General features: G+C 37.1%; 1 protein-coding gene across 3 annotated transcripts in view; it reads right to left on the bottom strand.

Moving 5' to 3' along the window:
• The window catches only part of RDX (radixin), a 114718-nt gene that overhangs the window by 48868 nt on the left and 48994 nt on the right, over window positions 1–16856 (bottom strand). For all 3 annotated transcript variants that reach the window (XM_009187224.3, XM_003910660.5, XM_003910659.3), the window contains 5 exons: window positions 16574–16704; window positions 6337–6497; window positions 4665–4757; window positions 1761–2003; window positions 396–556 (listed from right to left, as the gene is read on the bottom strand). In XM_009187224.3, the coding sequence (XP_009185488.1) occupies window positions 396–556; window positions 1761–2003; window positions 4665–4757; window positions 6337–6497; window positions 16574–16704 (789 nt within the window). The remainder of the gene's footprint in view (window positions 1–395; window positions 557–1760; window positions 2004–4664; window positions 4758–6336; window positions 6498–16573; window positions 16705–16856) is intronic.

Raw genomic sequence — 16856 nt, 5'->3', positions numbered from 1 at the left:
TTAAATATGGAAGGGACAAGGGAAACCCATAAAATGTTCATCAACATTATCCTTTAAAATGTACACAGAACTGAAACCACACATACACATTTGTCAGACATGATAATTAGTGTTAATCTTCAACAGAAAAAAAAAAAAAAGAAAAAAAATGTGAAAGGAGGCAATGGAACACCATTCTCCATTCCCTGGACCAAAAGAAAAAGAAAACCAAGCATGATATCATACTGCCTTAATGCTGAAGAGCTCCCCTTAAATCTGTCTTTTAGCTAGCACAGTCAAACCGGTGTAAGTGCTTTGGCAAGGTGGGATGCATTCCATCATATCTGCAAAGGCCTGCTTTTCTCTGTTGGTGGTTCAGCTTATGAAGAACATATATGCAAAATAACAGCTCTCACATTGCTTCAAACTCATCGATACGCTGCTTTGTATTGCCTTGTCGAATCTGTCGCAGAGTCTTGTACTTATCACGGCCTGCTTTAACATTCTCAGCATGAAGAACATCATTTTGTGTTTTCTTGGTTTCATCTCTGGCTTGGGCTAATTCTGAACTTAATGCCTATATTTAAAAAATTAAAAGTACAACAATTATTTTCTGAGATTTAAAAAAATTTATGAAAATGGCTTTAAGATGCATAAATACATATACCAAATCATTTCCACTGTGAAACCTTTTTCTTTAGTGTGTAAGTTTGCTTTGGTAATAGTGGTGGCAGTGGTAAGGGAAGAATACACATGGCCTTTCATTTCCACATTTATCAACCATGGTATTTTGTACATTATTCTAAATGTCCTTAACTTCCTCATCTAATATTTGAAATGGCTAAAAAGTTCAATGCAGCCACTATAGACTAATATTACTATGAGATTTAAAATCTATACCTCAAGGGAAGCGTTCTCCAAAAGTCTTAATATATTTATTCTAACTATCACCTTATTTTAATATTTAAAGATTTCAACAATTAAAATATTAGATAACTTACTGGGAAAAAAGAAAGCTCTCATAATATTAAAATCCTCTACTTTGACCTAGTTATGTCCATGTAATATACTGACCTTTTGCCAATATAAAATCTGAACAAAAAATTAAGATTATGCAATGTCTTAAACATAATATATTAACTATCATTCTTTCCAATGTACATTTTATTTTGTTTTTTTGAGACAGAGTCACTTCCATCATCCAGGCTGGAGCGCAGTGTCATGATCTCGGCTCACTGCAACCTCCACCTCCCAGGTTCAAGCAATTCTCATGCCTCAGCCTCCCAAGTAGCTGGGATTACAGGCTCATACCACCATACCCAGCTAATTTTTGTATTTTTGGTAGAGGCAGAGTTTCACCATGTTGGCCAGGCTGGTCTTGAACTCCTGGCCTCAAGCGATCCACCTGCCTCGGCCTCCCAGAGTGTGGGATTACAGGTGTGAGCCACTGTGCCTGGCCCTCAATGTACATATTACTGATTAAAAACTAAATTCATTTGTTTTTCAACATGACATTAGAATACTTTATACCTTTTAAAATGGGTCAAGCTGTAATTAAATAACTCACTAATTAAGGTCTGTTTATTCAAAGCTAACAGGTATTTGCTAATGGGTTCACACAACGGAAGAAATGAAATAACGACTATAGGCCAAATACCCACAAAAGAATCACAAGGCCAGTCAGTATTAAAACTTCTATGTTCTTTTTAACTAAGTTTGTCTAAGATGGGGAAAATGCAAACTATATTTCAAATGTGCATACAACTGCAAATTTTAAATACCTGAAGTTGCTTCTTAACACGCTCATTTTTCTGTGTTTCTGTTACACGTTCTTCCTCGCTTCTATGGTTCATTACCCCTTCATTTGATAATTCAGCACTAGCCTCAGCATTATTCTCATCATGTTCATCATGTTCGTTTTCTGTTGGAGGAATGACTGGTGGTGGTGGAGGTGGAGGAGGGGCAGACATCACAGTTTTTAACTCTTCTTTGGTCTTTTCCAAGTCTTCCTGGGCTGCAAAAGCCTGAACATTAAAAATACGTTTATGAGCAACTTACTTCAAAAATTAGTAATTAAAACAATCAAGTTATACTGCTTTAACAGAAACTATATTTCAAGGTGATGAAATAAGCCCTATTTATGAAAGCTCTATTTTCATAAAAGAATGCCAACAGGTAAAGGAGAAAATCAAAAGCATTATTATGCAAATCCTATTAGAATTACTAATTCTGCAAGCTTCAAGTCAGTGACAGGTTAAAAGAAAAACAAGCATACATGCAAAAAAAGAAGTACTAATTCTGGCAAGGATTATCAACTGTTCGCTAAAATTGTTGTGCAAATAGCTGATGAGAAATGGATATTCGTATAATGCCGAAGAATCCTACGCCGAATAGATTTTATTTGAGCCACAAGCGGAAAATGTAACCGAAAAATGGAGGAATGAGACTGTCGTTACTCAAATCCAATGATCACTAACAAATACTAATGGTGAGTTAACTAGATACTGTCTTCTGATATGATACAATCTGAAATATCTAACATCACCAATTATTTGGGTGATCATATTATCTTGGTTTACCTGGAAAAGTCCTGTTACACTGTTGTCCTGGTATAATTATGAACAATATCCCCTCTTTCTCAAAAGTGCTCCAGTTTAGATGTTAAATTATATGGAATTCTCACCTCTGATGCACTGCAGTCAAAAACATTTAATTTGAATTCCCCAGGTTCTAGATCTAACTTCTGGTTCACAGGAAATACTGGAGTTAAAGGATAAGGTCAATGACACAAGGAAAGAACTAAACAAATACAGGAGCTGGGACATTCTGTAGGTCCCTTCAATAAATCAAAATAATACAAAGAGAAACTGCCCTCCATTAAAAGAGACTTACAGCAAATAGAGACAATGCAAAGTCCTCTGAACACTTGTCTGGCAAATTAGCTATGAGACTTTTTGGGAAATTCTGAATATAGCCTAATATTCTATGAGATGAAAATACACTAAAATGAAATAGTACATACAGTAAGATTTCATGTTGAATATATAAACAGGAAGTATCCTGGAAGGATATGTACTAAGGTTTTGCAGTACTGCCCCTAGTTTATGAGAATACAATTGTCTTTTGTGTGCATTTTCTAATTTTCTATAATTCACAGACTTGACATCTGTAATACGCTGATTTTTTAAAAGTTTACGTGTCTCTAAATTTCACAAATCATCCCTAAAAGGGATCTAAAAAATTCTAATAACAATGTAGAGTAACTGGGAAATTAACAGTGGAATTCCTTTTGTAGTTTTATTTATATACAACTAATTTTCAATACATCCAAAACTTCCCAATGAAATTTAAACTGCTACTTAACTTAAAATTTACTTAAGAGTAAAAGAAACCTTAAGATTTACTTAAGAGTAAAAGAAAACTGTTTTCTGTATAAGTACATTTTATTGTAGAAAAATCATCTTCTAAAACTAAATATCATCTTTGGGTGTAAAAAAATTATCTTTTCATTTAAGAGTTACTGTCATTTGAATTAAACTCTCATTATCTTATAATCCCCCATTCCTCCAACCAAAGCCTGATTTTACAATTGTGTGTTACTTTAGACAATAGTGGTTTCATCTACTTAGGACTCATATTAGAAATCTCAGTACCAGCTGCACACAGTGGCTTACACCTATAATCCCAGCACTTTGGGGGCTGACAGGGGAGGGCTGCTTGAGGCCAGCAGTTCGAGACCAACCTGGGCTACATCGCAAGACCTCCATTCTCAACAAAAATAAAAATGATGGCTCATGCCTGTAGTCTCAGCTACTGCAGAGGCTGAGGTGGGAGGAGCCCTTGAGCTCAGGAGTTCAAGGCTGCAATGAACTATGATTGTGCCACTGCACTCCAGCCTGGGACACAGAGTAAGACCATGTCTCTAAAAAAATTAAAATAATTCAACTTCATAATCAATCACTGGTTGCCACGCCCTTTTGTGTCTACCACAAAATGTCTCTTATCTTTTCCCATTCCTCTTTATTCTCATTTCCACATCCTCAGTTTGGGTCTTTATCTCTTAAGTATCCACTATCCCAATCCTTTCTTCACACTGATCACTACATGGTTTTTAGAAAATCATATCTGAACATGTTACAATCCTGTTTTGAAATCTTCTAAGCCCCAAGTCAATCGATACTCCCACTGCCTTGCTGTAGCAGAGCATTTATTTAAAGCCCCTCACAATTCCCTATTATCTAACTTCAGGGCCACATCTTCCAACATTTCTGAACAACACGAAGCTTCGGCTGCTTATTGGTTATCCTCAAATCTATTACACACATTCATACTTCCTATAGTCATTCAGTTCCCTCTGTCTGGAATGACCATCTCTTCAGTCTCTAACTATTCCCAATCTTACGTCCCAATCTTTTGTACCCCCAAAATTTAATTCATTATTCAAGACCCAGCTTAAATGTATATGGGTCTCCCAACAACTCTCTGGTCCCCAGAGAAATTAATCACCTCTTCTGTGTTCCCAAAGTACTTGGTTTATATCCGTAGATAAATATTTACAATACACATACACAAGTATTTTTCCCACTCTAAATTATGACAGTAACTTATATTCATCTCTATAAAGTCAGCATAATCCTGGGTACAAAAGCTATTCAATAAAAGCTAGTAAATGAACAAATGATTACTTTGTGTTGCCATTCAGTAGCTTCCTCTTCCTTTTTCTTCTTGGCTTCTTCTAGAAGTGCAATCTTGGCAGTGAATTCAGCAAGTTCTGCTGCCTAAAGTAAACAATATAATTCCAAGATTAACATATTTTGAATAATCTTATAAGTCAACAAAGCTTTAATGTACATGCTTAGGCTGTTTATGTTTTTCTTAGATAGTCTTCCATTTAAAAAAATACAGTATTTCTTAAGATCTTAAATAGCTTATTTACAATAAGTCCTTGAAGTAATGAGCTAAGGAGGAGACAAAATTCAAAGATTACTATTATTCTACCGACAAGCAGTTAATCTTGCTTTCAGTAGCAGGAACTTAAAAGGTGTAATTTAAAAGCTTTTTAAAAAAAACTTTCATCAATAAACTATTTGTTAAAGTCTACAAAAGAGAAAATATATTTATATAATGCTATATACTTTAAATGGCACTTTGTCAAATCATCTCATTTAATTCTCCAATAATCCTAACAGGTAGTAGCATTCCTTTTTTTTTTTTTTTTTCAGACGGAGTGTCACTCTGTCGCCCAGGGTGGAGCTCAGTGGCACGATCTCAGCTCACTGCAAACTCCGCCTGCCGGGTTCAGGCAATACTCCTGCCTCAGCCTCCCAAAGTAGCTGGGATTACAGGTGTGTACCACTGTGCCTGGCTAATTTTGTATTTTTAGTAGAGACAGGGTTTTGCCATATTGGTCAGGGTGGTCTTGAACTCCTGACCTCAGGTGATCCGCCTGCCTCAGCCTCCCAAAATGCTGGGATTACAGTCGTGAGCCACTGCGCCCAGCCATCATTCCTCTCTTCAAAGGGAGGGAACTGAGGCTCAGAAAGACCCAAAGATACATACATAGCAAGTAGCATGTGTGAACTAATATTTAAATCCAGCATCTTTTAAGTAACATGCTTGTACCTTGTTATTTGCAAGTCCACTAAATAAACAAAAAACTCCAACCAATTATGGCCTATAGTTATCTCATAGGAACTATAAGATATTATATTAATTTATCTAAAGCAAAAGATGCCAACTGACTTATTGTGGAACCTGTCCAATGTTAAAGTGAATCAGAACCTTTTGCTGACAATAGACTCCATTTACAAATAATCTATAGAAAAATATCGGCCGGGCGCGGTGGCTCAAGCCTGTAACCCCAGCACTTTGGGAGGCCGAGAGGGGCGGATCACGAGGTCAGGAGATCAAGACCATCCTAGCTAACATGGTGAAACCCCATCTCTACTAAAAAATACAAAAAAAAAAAAAAAACTAGCCGGGCGAGGTGGCGGGCGCCTGTAGTCCCAGCTAATGTAGTCCCAGCTACTTGGGAGGCTGAGGCAGGAGAATGGCGTGAACCTGGGAGGCGGAGCTTGCAGTGAGCTGAGATCTGGCCACTGCACTCCAGCCGGGGCGACAGAGCGAGACTCCGTCTCAAAAAAAAAAAAAAAAAATCTTATTCTTTTGTATTTTTAGGTTTTTGTTTAGGCAGAAATAAAAGTTTTAGGTTTTTGTCCACACTTTGTTATTAAGTTACATGTTATCTTTGGCTTGCTTTCCAGAAAGCACAAAATGGTTGCTTTTTGTTTTTTCTTTTTAGAGGGTTCACTCTATGCTTTTATTTAAACTTTTTTCTCTAAGAAGACAGTTCCTTACTAGCTGCTCCTGATTCTTCATCTGGTCGGCAGCTTGTTTTGCTATGGCAGACTTCGCCTCTTCAGCAGCTCGACGCTCTTTTTCAAGCCGTTCTGCTTCTTCTTTTGCTCGTTTTCGTTCTTGATCCAGTTCTAGAGCTTTTCGAGTCTGTTCTTCTAGTTCTGTGAAATATGTGTATTCCCCCCAACAGTGATTAATTCCAAACATTCTCATTATCAAAAGAAGCTAAAATAGTAGCAAGAAATCAAATCTGTTCAGTTTCTAAAAATTAGCACACATGTAAATACGTATATACCTCTTTGTTTTCTTGAGACAGGGTCTCGCTCTGTTGCCCAGGCTGGAGTGCAGTGGCACAATCATAGCTCACTGCAGCCTCTAACTCATGGGCTCAAGCAATCCTCCCACCTCAGCCTCCCTAGTAGCTAGGACTACAGGCGCTATATCTCATTTCTAACTTGGCAAAAGCCTAATAATTTTTAAAGAGACATGAAAATCTTTTGCAATTCAAGTTATGTAAAAAGGCTACAAGCATATAACTTTATTTTATTTTTAAGAAATAATCTCTCCATCTAAAGTTTTGATCTCAGTAAACAAATTGCCATGTTTCAGAAATCTATAATACATTTTTAACACTTCCATTAAGTTTTTACTTACCTAAACTAATAAGTAAATCCAAGAAATTAAGATTGAAAACAGTATTTACTGACTCAAAAATAGGAATTTTGATGTGAATTATATGAATTATTGAAAAATGTGAGTTACTGGTATATATCACTTCCTACGGCATGAAGATAAGTAATATTGGGAGATAAATAACATGAATTTAAATCCTTAAGTGTATAGATCACTAAATCAAATCTCTTTTCTTATTCCAATGAGTTGAACAGGAAAGGAAAATAAATTTTTAAGGGAGTTTAAAAGTTCTAACTTTAAATATTATTTTGACAATTATTTAAGCCCTGTGACAGAAGACAACAGAATGCCACCTACTAAGACAGTACAAGGTCCTACAAAGAATGATTCTCCCTTACTGTATACTTAGAGAATGTGTATGTCATGAAATTTGAAAGCTAACTGTAACTTACAACCTTTTACTTACTGTCCTTAATGTTGTTGGTCTTGATCAGAACTAGTTAAGTAATTGCAGTTAACACTTGGAAGGTTTTAGGCCGGGTGTGGTGGCTCATGCCTGTAATCCCCAGCACTTTGGGAGACCGAGGTGGGTGGATCACTTGAGGTCAGGAGTTTGAGATCAGACTGGCCAACCTGGTGAAACCCCATCTCTACTAAAAATACAAAAATTAGCCAGGCATGGTGGTGGGCACCTGTAATTCCAGCTACTTGGGGAGGCTGAGGCAGAAAAATCGCTTGAACCCAGGAGGCAGAGACTGCAGTGAGCCAAGGTTGCACCACTGCACTCCAGCCTGGGCAACGGAGCAAGACTCTGTCTCAAAAACTACAACAACAACAAAACAAAACAAAACAAAACAAAACACTTGAAAGGTTTTGAGAGGGTTGGAGAAGAATGACTCTTTGGTTAGGTTTTAAATTCTTAATAAAATAATACAAAAACCACAGCAATTAGGCCAAAAAAAAAAAAAAAAAGAAGAAGAGGAAGAAGAAAGAAGAAAGAAGAAAAAAGGGTATCCAAAGTGGAAGGAAAGAAGTCAAATTAACATTATTTGCAGATAACATGATCTTATACCTAGAAAAACCTAAAGATCCCACCAAAAAAAAAAAAAAAAAAAACTGCTGGAACTGATAAATGAATTCAGTGAAGTTGCAGGATGCAAAATCAACATTAAAAAATCAGGGCTGGGCATGGTGGCTCATGCCTGTAATCCCAGCACTTTCGAAGGGCAAAGTGGGAAGACTGCGTAGGCTAGGAGTTTGAGACCAGCCTGGTCAATAGAGTGAGACACCGTCTCTTCTTAAAAACTAAAATTAAAAAAGATCAGTAGCCATTTATATACACCAACAGTAAACAATCTGAAAAACAAACCAAGAAAGCAATTCCATTTATAATAGCTTAAAGAAAAAAAAAAAGTAAAACACCTAGGAATCAATCTACCCAAAGAAGTGAAAAAAGGACATTGGTCTAGGTAAAGGTTTTTTGTGTAAGACCACAAAGGCACAGGCAAAGAGAGATAATGGGTATTGTATCAAGCTAAAAAGCTCTGTATAGCAAAGGAAACAACCAACAAAGTGAAGAGATAAACTAAAGAACAGAAGAAAGTGTCTACAAACTGTCTATCTAAAAAAGGACTAATAACCAGAATATATAAAGAGCTCAAACTCGATAGCAGAAAACCAAATAATCTCATTTACAAATGGGCAAAACATCTGAACTCACATTTCTCAAAAGACGTACAAATGGCCAAAAGCTATATGAAAAAATGTTAAACACTATAATCACAGAAATATAAATCAAAACCACAATGAGATATCATCTCACCCCAGTCAAAATGGCTTGTATCAAAAAGACAGGCAAGGCTGGGCAAGGTGGCTCACGCCTGTAAATCCCAGGACTTTGGAATTTATAAAAATTAGCTGGGCATGGTGATGCATGTAATCCCAGGTACTTGGGTGGCAGAGGCTAAGAATCACTTGAACCCGGGAGGTGAAGGCTGCCTGGGCGATAGAGGAAGACTCCGTTTAAAAAAAAAAAAAAAAAAAAAAAGGCAGTAACAGATGCTGGCAGGGATGTAGAGAAAAGGGACACTCATACACTATTGGTGGGAATGCAATTTAGTAAGGCCGCTTTGTAGAACATTATAGACAGTCCTCAAAAAACTAAAAATATGGAATTACCATAGTATCTAGCAGTATCACTACTGGGTGTTTATATCCAAAACAAAGGAAATCAATACATTGGAGATAGTTGTACTCCTATGTTTATTGCAGCACTATTCACAATGGCCAAAACATGAAGTCAACCTAAGTGCCCATCAATAAATGAATGGATGAAGAAAATGTGGCATATACACACTATGGAATATTATTCAGCCACAAAAATAAATGAAATCCTGTCCTCTGCAGCAATATGGATGGAACTGGAAGCCATTATGTTAAGTGAAATAAACCAAGCACAGAAAGACAACTATTGCATGTTCTCACTCATATGTCAGAGCTAAAAAGGTGGATCTCATAAAGATAAATAAACTGGTGATTACCAAAGGCCAGGAAGTCGGTGGAGGGAACTGAAGGGAGGAAAAAAAGAATATAAATGTATTTATTACTACTGAACTGTATACTTAAAAATGGTAAAGATGGCTGGGCACGGTGGCTCATGCCTGTACTCCCAGCAATTTGGGAGGCAGAGGTGCGCAGATCACCTCACGTCAGGAGTTCGAGATCAGCCTGGCCAACACGGCAAAACCCTGTATCTACTAAAAATACAAATAATTAGCCGGGCGTGGTGGCGGGCGCCTGTAATCCCAGCTACTCGGGAGGCTGAGGCAGGAGAAATACTGAAACCCAGGAGGCGGAGATTGCAGTGAGCCAAGATAACACCACTGCACTCCAGCCTGGGCGACAGAGTGAGACTCTGTCTCAAAAAAAAGAAAAAAGGAAAAAAAAAAAAAGGGTAAAGATGTGTATATTCTGTATTATATATGTACATTTTACCTCAATAAAAAATAAATAATATAAAAATTCTATGTGGCCATTTGGCTATAAAGATAAAATGTACATAGCACTGTATGTTACCATAGCTAAATTCTAGGATTACTCATTTTAGAATCTGCCTTCTAAAATTTAGACAATCAAGCTGGCCTATCAAACTTTTCTTTTTTTTTGAGATGGAGTCTCACTCTGTTGCCCAGGCTGGAGTACAGTGGCACGATCTCAGCTCACTGCAACCTCCGCCTCCCAAGTTCAAGCAATTCTCCTGCCTCAGTCTCCTGAGCTGGGATTACAGACATGCGTCACCACACCCAGCTAATTTTTGTATTTTTAGCAGAGATGGGGTTTCACTATGTTTGCCGGGCTGGTCTCAAACTCCTGACCTCAGGTGATCCACCTGCCTTGGCCTCCCCAAGTGCTGGGATTACAGGTGTGAGCCACTGCACCCAGCCTCAAACTTTTCTTATGATTAATTCTTTTCATCTGATTGACTGATATATAAAACAACACCCACAAAGCTCATGGTTTTATCTTCCGTCTAAACAAGCAAACAAATAAGTAAATAATTGAAAGCAGGGTCTCAAAGCAGTATCTGAACATCCATGTTCATAACAGCATTATTCACAATAACTAAAACACAGAAGCAACCTGAGTGCCCATCAACAGATACACAGGTAAGCAAAATGTGGTATACAAATAGAATATCATTCAGCCTTAAAGGAAGGAAATTCCAACATATGCTACAACATGGATGAACCTTGAGGACATTATGTTAATTGAAATAAGCCAGTCACAAAAAGACAAATACTGTATGATACCACTTATACAGGCAGAATACTCAAAATCATAAAGACAAAAAGTAGAATGGTGGTTGCCAGGGGTTGTGGGGAGGGGGGAAATGGGGATTGTTTAATGGGCGCAGAGTTTTAGTTTTACAAGATGAAAAGAATTATGGAGCTGGATAGTGGTGATGGCTGCACAACATTCCCAATATATTTTGTATCAACGAACTACATTACTTAAAAAGGCAAAAAACTGCCCGGGCATGGTGGCTTACGCCTGTAATCCCAGCACTTTGGGAAGCCAAGGCGGGCGGATCACATGAGGTCAGGAGTTTGAGAACAGCCTGGCCAACATGGTGAAACCCCGTCTCTATACTAAAAATACAAAAATTAGCCAGACGTGGTGACAGGCACCTGTAATCCCAGCTACTCGGGAGGCTGAGGTAGGAGAATCGCTTGAACCCGGGAGGCGGAGGTTGCAGTGACTCAAGATTGCACCATCACACTCCAGCCTGGGGGACAAGAGCAAGACTTTGTCTCAAAAAATAAAAAATAAAAATAAAAAATTTTTTTAAAAAGCCAAAAACCTCAATGCTTTATTTTCTCTCATAATAAAAATTGTTTCTGTACTATGCAAAAGAGAAATAAGTCTGGATTACAAAGTTAAATTTTGAAACATTCCCCAATATTCATTTTTATCAGCTTTTTGTAATAAAGGTCAATTTGAAAAATGACAGATAAGGCATAGCTATTTTGTGGTATACTAAGAATTGTATAAAAGTGTAAGTTTTAAAAAACTTTTAAAACGAACTCTGAAAACATCAGGTCTACTCCAGTCTCTTCTAAAAAAGGAAGGTTTTTAACAGTCATATATCCCATAAATGGTTTCTGCTATTTCCTCTCCAATTAACTGAGTTAATACAGGAGTTAGCAAACTATGGCTCATGGAGTAAACCCAATCTAATGCTTTTTTTTTGGTTTTACTGGAACATAGCCACCCTCATTTGTTTAGGTATTATAGTACACGGTTGCTTTCACACTGCAATAGCAGAGGTGAAGGGACACAGACCATGTGGTCTGAAAAGCATGAAATATTTATCATCACTGGTAATCAAGAAATAAACTACAGACAGAGTATCCTAATCCAAAAATCTGAACTCCAAATTACTCCAAAATCCTAAATTTTTTGAGCATTTGCAGGACACTCAAAGGGAATGCTTACTGACAGCATTGCAGATTTTGGAATTTTGAATGAGGGATGCTTAACCTGTATATTCACTATATATGCACCAGAATGGCTAACAAAACCAAACCCTAACAATAAACTAGTGGAACAATTGGTAAGGGCATAGAGCAAATGTACTTTCAATCATTAGTAACAGGAATAAAAACTGATTCGTGGCTGGGTGCAGTGGCTCAGGCCTGTAATCCAGCAATTTCGGAGGCCAAGGCAGGCAGATTGCTTAAGGCCAGGAGTTGGAGACCAGCCTGTCTCTACTAAAAATATAAAAATTAGCCAAGCATGGTGGTGCACACCTGTAATCCCAGCTACTTGGGAGGCTGAGGCATGAGAATTGCTTGAACCTCGGAGACTGAGGCTGCAGTGAACCGGGATCATGCCACTGCACTCCAGCCTGCGTGACAGAGCAAGACACTGTCTTAGAAAAAAACAAAACACAAGGGACACATGCAATATGCATGTCCAAAAAGCACATGGAAACACACTCAGCGTCACCAGGTATTAGAGATACGCAATAAAAACTAAGATACCACTTCATACCCATTAAGATTACTATACTCCAGAAGACAAACATTAACAAGTATTGGTGAAATGTGGAGAAATCAAACTTGCTGGTGGGAATGTAATATGGTACAGTCACTTTAGAAACCAACGTGGCAGTCCTCAAAAAGTTAAACACAGTTACCACACGACCCAGCAATTCCCCTCCTTTGGTATACACCCGAAAGAAATGAAGACATACAAAAACCAAAAACCTACACAACAAATGTTCACAACAGCATTAGTCACCTTAGTCAAATACTGGAAACAATCAAAAACATCAGATTTCAAAAAATAAATAAAATATACCATATCCATAAAATGAGTTCGAGACCAGCCTGACCAACATGGTGAAACCCCGTCTCTACTAAATATACAAAAATTAGCTGGGTGTGGTGGCGGGTGCCTGTAATCCCAGCTACTCAGGAGGCTGAGGCGGAAGAATTGCTTGAACCTGGGAGGTGGAGGTTGCAGTGAGCCGAGATCACGCCATTTTGCACTCTAACCTGGGGCAACAGAGCGAGACTCCGTCTCAAAAAAAAAAAAAAATAGAGTGGAGTGCTGATAAATGCCACAATATGAACGAACCTTTAAAATGTTATATTAAACAAAAGAAGCCAGTCACAAAAGACCACATTTTGCATGATTCCATTCATATGATTGTCTAGAACAGACAAATCTTTAGAGAAAGATTAGTGGTTGTCTAGAGCAAAGGGAAGGGGTACTGAGAAGAAATGGGAGAGACTGCTAATGGGTATGGGATTTCTTTTTGGAATAATGAAAATGTTCTAAAATTGATTATAGTGATAGCTGTACAACTTTGTGAATACACTAAAAACCCTTAAAATCCTTAAACTGCATACTTCAAATGGGTAATTACATGGTATATAAATTATAAGCTATATCTCAACAAAGCTATTAGAAAACGATAAAACTAAGCTCTATATGATGGTATAAGTCAGAATGACAGAAATCACATTTGAGGTTAAAAGAAAAAGAGAAAAGGAGACACTGAGGGCAGATAATTTCTCTATCATGTTCAGGGCACTTATGGGAGTAAATTCACTTTGTAAAAATTGAGCCTCATACTTAGAAATATGTATATTACTCTATGTCTACTTCAATGATTTTTTTTTTTTTTTTGGAGATAGTCTTGCTCTGGCATCCAGGCAGAAGTGCAGTAGTGCAGTCTTGGCTCACTGCCAACTCTGCCTCCTGGGTTCAAGTGATTCTCCTGCCTCAGCCTCCCTAGTAGCTGGGATTACAGGCACCCACTAATTTTGTATTTTTAGTAGAGATGGGGTTTCACCATGTTGGCCAGGCTGGTCTTGAACTCCTGACTTCAAGTGATCTGCCTGCCTCAGTCTCCTACAGTGCTGGGATTACAGGCATGAGACACCACACCTGGCCAAATTTTTGTTTTTTAAAAAATACAACTATAAGGCTGGGTGCAATGGCTCATGCCTATAATCCCAGCACTTTGGGACGTCAATGCGGGAGAATCACTTGAGCCCAGGAGTTTGAGGCTACAGTAAGCCTTGATCACACCACTGCACTCCACCCCGTGCAACAGAATAAGACCCTGATTAATTATGAGACCCTGATTAATCATTAATTAATGATTCACTTAAAATAATGACTTCAAATTTAAAAATTTAAATAAAATTACAATAAGTATAAAAAAGTTTCTTCTTAAATAAAAAATTACAAATTGGTCTATTAAATCATGACTTAGATATGGCCAAAGTTACTGAATTTGTATGAGAATTAGCATAAATTATAAGAGAATCGTGCAGACTTTAGGACAGCCTGGGCAAGTTTTATTAGAAGAAATTTTTTAAAAATTGGATGTCCTTTGCCTTAAGATGACTGATTTGAAATTATCTTGGTAGGAAAGCTCTATATTCTTTCTTCTACTCTTTCTTCTTTATATTCTCTAGTGCTTCTTAACTTGTAAATCATTAACATTTTTATTATATACCCTAAATGAGATTGAAAGATTTAGTAAATACCTATTTTCTCCAGAAAACATATCAATGATAAAGTGCCATGATTTAATATTTTCTTTAAAATCAGATCAGTAATGTTTTTAAACTTTAACATACTTCGGTACAATCCACATTTTTTACAGCATTCTTCCTCTAGGAGCATTGCCTATACTATTCACGTGGCACTTAGCACACATTATCTCACTTTATTAATATTTTTATGTATGTATTTCTGTCAATTACAGGCTTTACTCCCATCTATGCTAGATCTTTGTATTCCTAGAATGCAGCACAAAGTAGGAACACTTCATAAATGTCTTTTCTGATCGATTTTTTAAAAAAGGTACCTAGGGTGGCAGAAACAGCATCAAGTGCAATTCAGGAAACGAGTTCTGCCCCTGAGTTGTGGTCTGAAAACAAATGCTTTACTACCCTTGGGCATTGAGCTGAATTAGTTTCTAGGGCTTTCATGGCTCTGAGAAGTGAGTCTTCCAATGAGTGAGAATAAAACCTAGGTTATTACTATCTATTCTCCTAGAGGTATTTTTCTAATCCTCTTGGAATTGAAATGATCAATCAGCTTGTGCATTTATAGCAATGTTTTTGGCTTTCCCCTCTAGCTACTCTCCCTCACAATTATTCTACTCATTGCTCAAGAGTATGTCTCCACCACAGCAGGCTGGTGTTAGAAATCAAAATATATCTTAAATAAGACTAAAGACTGAGTATCCCTAATCCGAAAAATCTGAAATCTGAAATGCTCCAAAATCTAAAACTTTTTAAGCACCAACATGACATTCAAAGAAAATGCCCAGGGTCAAGCACGGTGGCTCACGCCTGTAATCCCAATACTTTAGGAGGCCAAGGTGGGTGGATCACTTGAAGTCAGGAGGTCAAGACCAGTCTGGCCAACATGGTGAAACCCTCTCTCTACTAAAAATACAAAAATTAGCTGGGCCTGGTGGAGTATGCCTGTAATACCAGCTACTTGGGAGGCTCAGGCAGAACAGCTTGAACCCGGAAGGCAGGGTTGCAGCGAGCCGAGATCACGCCACTGTACTCCAGCATGGATGACAGAGCAAGATTGTGTCTCTCAAAAAAAAAAAAAAAAAAGAAAAGAAAAGAAAAAAAAAAAGCTCAGATTTTGGATTTTCAGATTTGAAATGCTCAATAGGACAATGCAAACATCCCAAAATCAGAATACTTCTGTTCCCAAGCATTAAACAAGGGATATTCAACCCATGTTGGCTATTTCCAACAGAACTGAATAGCTTGTTTTACCAATTGCAGGAAACCAGGTTATTAAATAGAGCTTTCATAAATAGTGTAGACTTCATGTTATCTCTGAGAGCCTGCTGCTTAGAGAGGAGAAAAACATTTTATTCATGCAATACTTTTTTTTCTTGCTTTCTCCACTATTTGCTGAGTGAAAGTAGTATATCCTAAAGTTACTTAATATAAACCACATATTATAAATCCAGTGTATCCTTTCTATATACAGTAGCACTTTGGTTATATATTGCCTAAGAAGTAAGTTCTTCCAAATATATTACCAAAAACAAACAAAAAACATAACACGTCTCTGTGTTGTGTATTTTCTAGTAGAATAAAATAAAATCTTTTTAGGACCTGAGTTCCAAAAAAGTTCATATAGTCAGAATAGCTTAAATTACTTTAAATTACTTAAATTCCTTACTTATACAGCCATAAAGCACTGCATATTTTTGTTTAAATGCCATAATGTATTGGATATGTGTTTTCTGTTTATAGAGCCCATATATACAGTCATTTACAATTATTTAAGAATACATATGAAAAATACTTGCATGTTTAAAATAAAAAACTAAGAAAAATATTTGCGTGTTTAAGAGAAACATCAGCACTGTATTAAATGAATCTTAGTGAAACATGTTTATGATGTGATTCCACTAAGTATTAATTTGGCAATTAAATACACAATTTTCCTATATAACAAATAAGGTATAAGAGTAGTAAAAAAAATACCACTCTCTGACAACAGAGCAATAATAATTTTTAATCCATTCTCAAAAAGAAGCTTTTACCTTTCTGGGCTTTAATTGTCTGTTCTTCAATTTGCTTCAGACGTTCCATTAGCTCTTCCTTTTCACGTTCTATTCTTTCCTTTTCCTTTTCTGCTATTTCTCTTTTCTTCTTTTCATTCTCTAATTGTGCCCTTAAAAGGAATAGAAATTGCTGTTACAAATTAATAGAAATATTATTCATGTGATGGAACACTACTCTGCCATAAAAAGGAACAAAATAATGTCTTCTGCAGCAACTTGGATGAAGGTGGAGGCCACGATTCTAAGTGAAGTAACTCAGAAC

Source organism: Papio anubis, chromosome 12, assembly GCF_008728515.1.
Source record: "Papio anubis isolate 15944 chromosome 12, Panubis1.0, whole genome shotgun sequence".
Lineage (NCBI taxonomy): Eukaryota > Metazoa > Chordata > Mammalia > Primates > Cercopithecidae > Papio > Papio anubis.
This window is presented reverse-complemented; position numbering and strand designations above follow the sequence as displayed.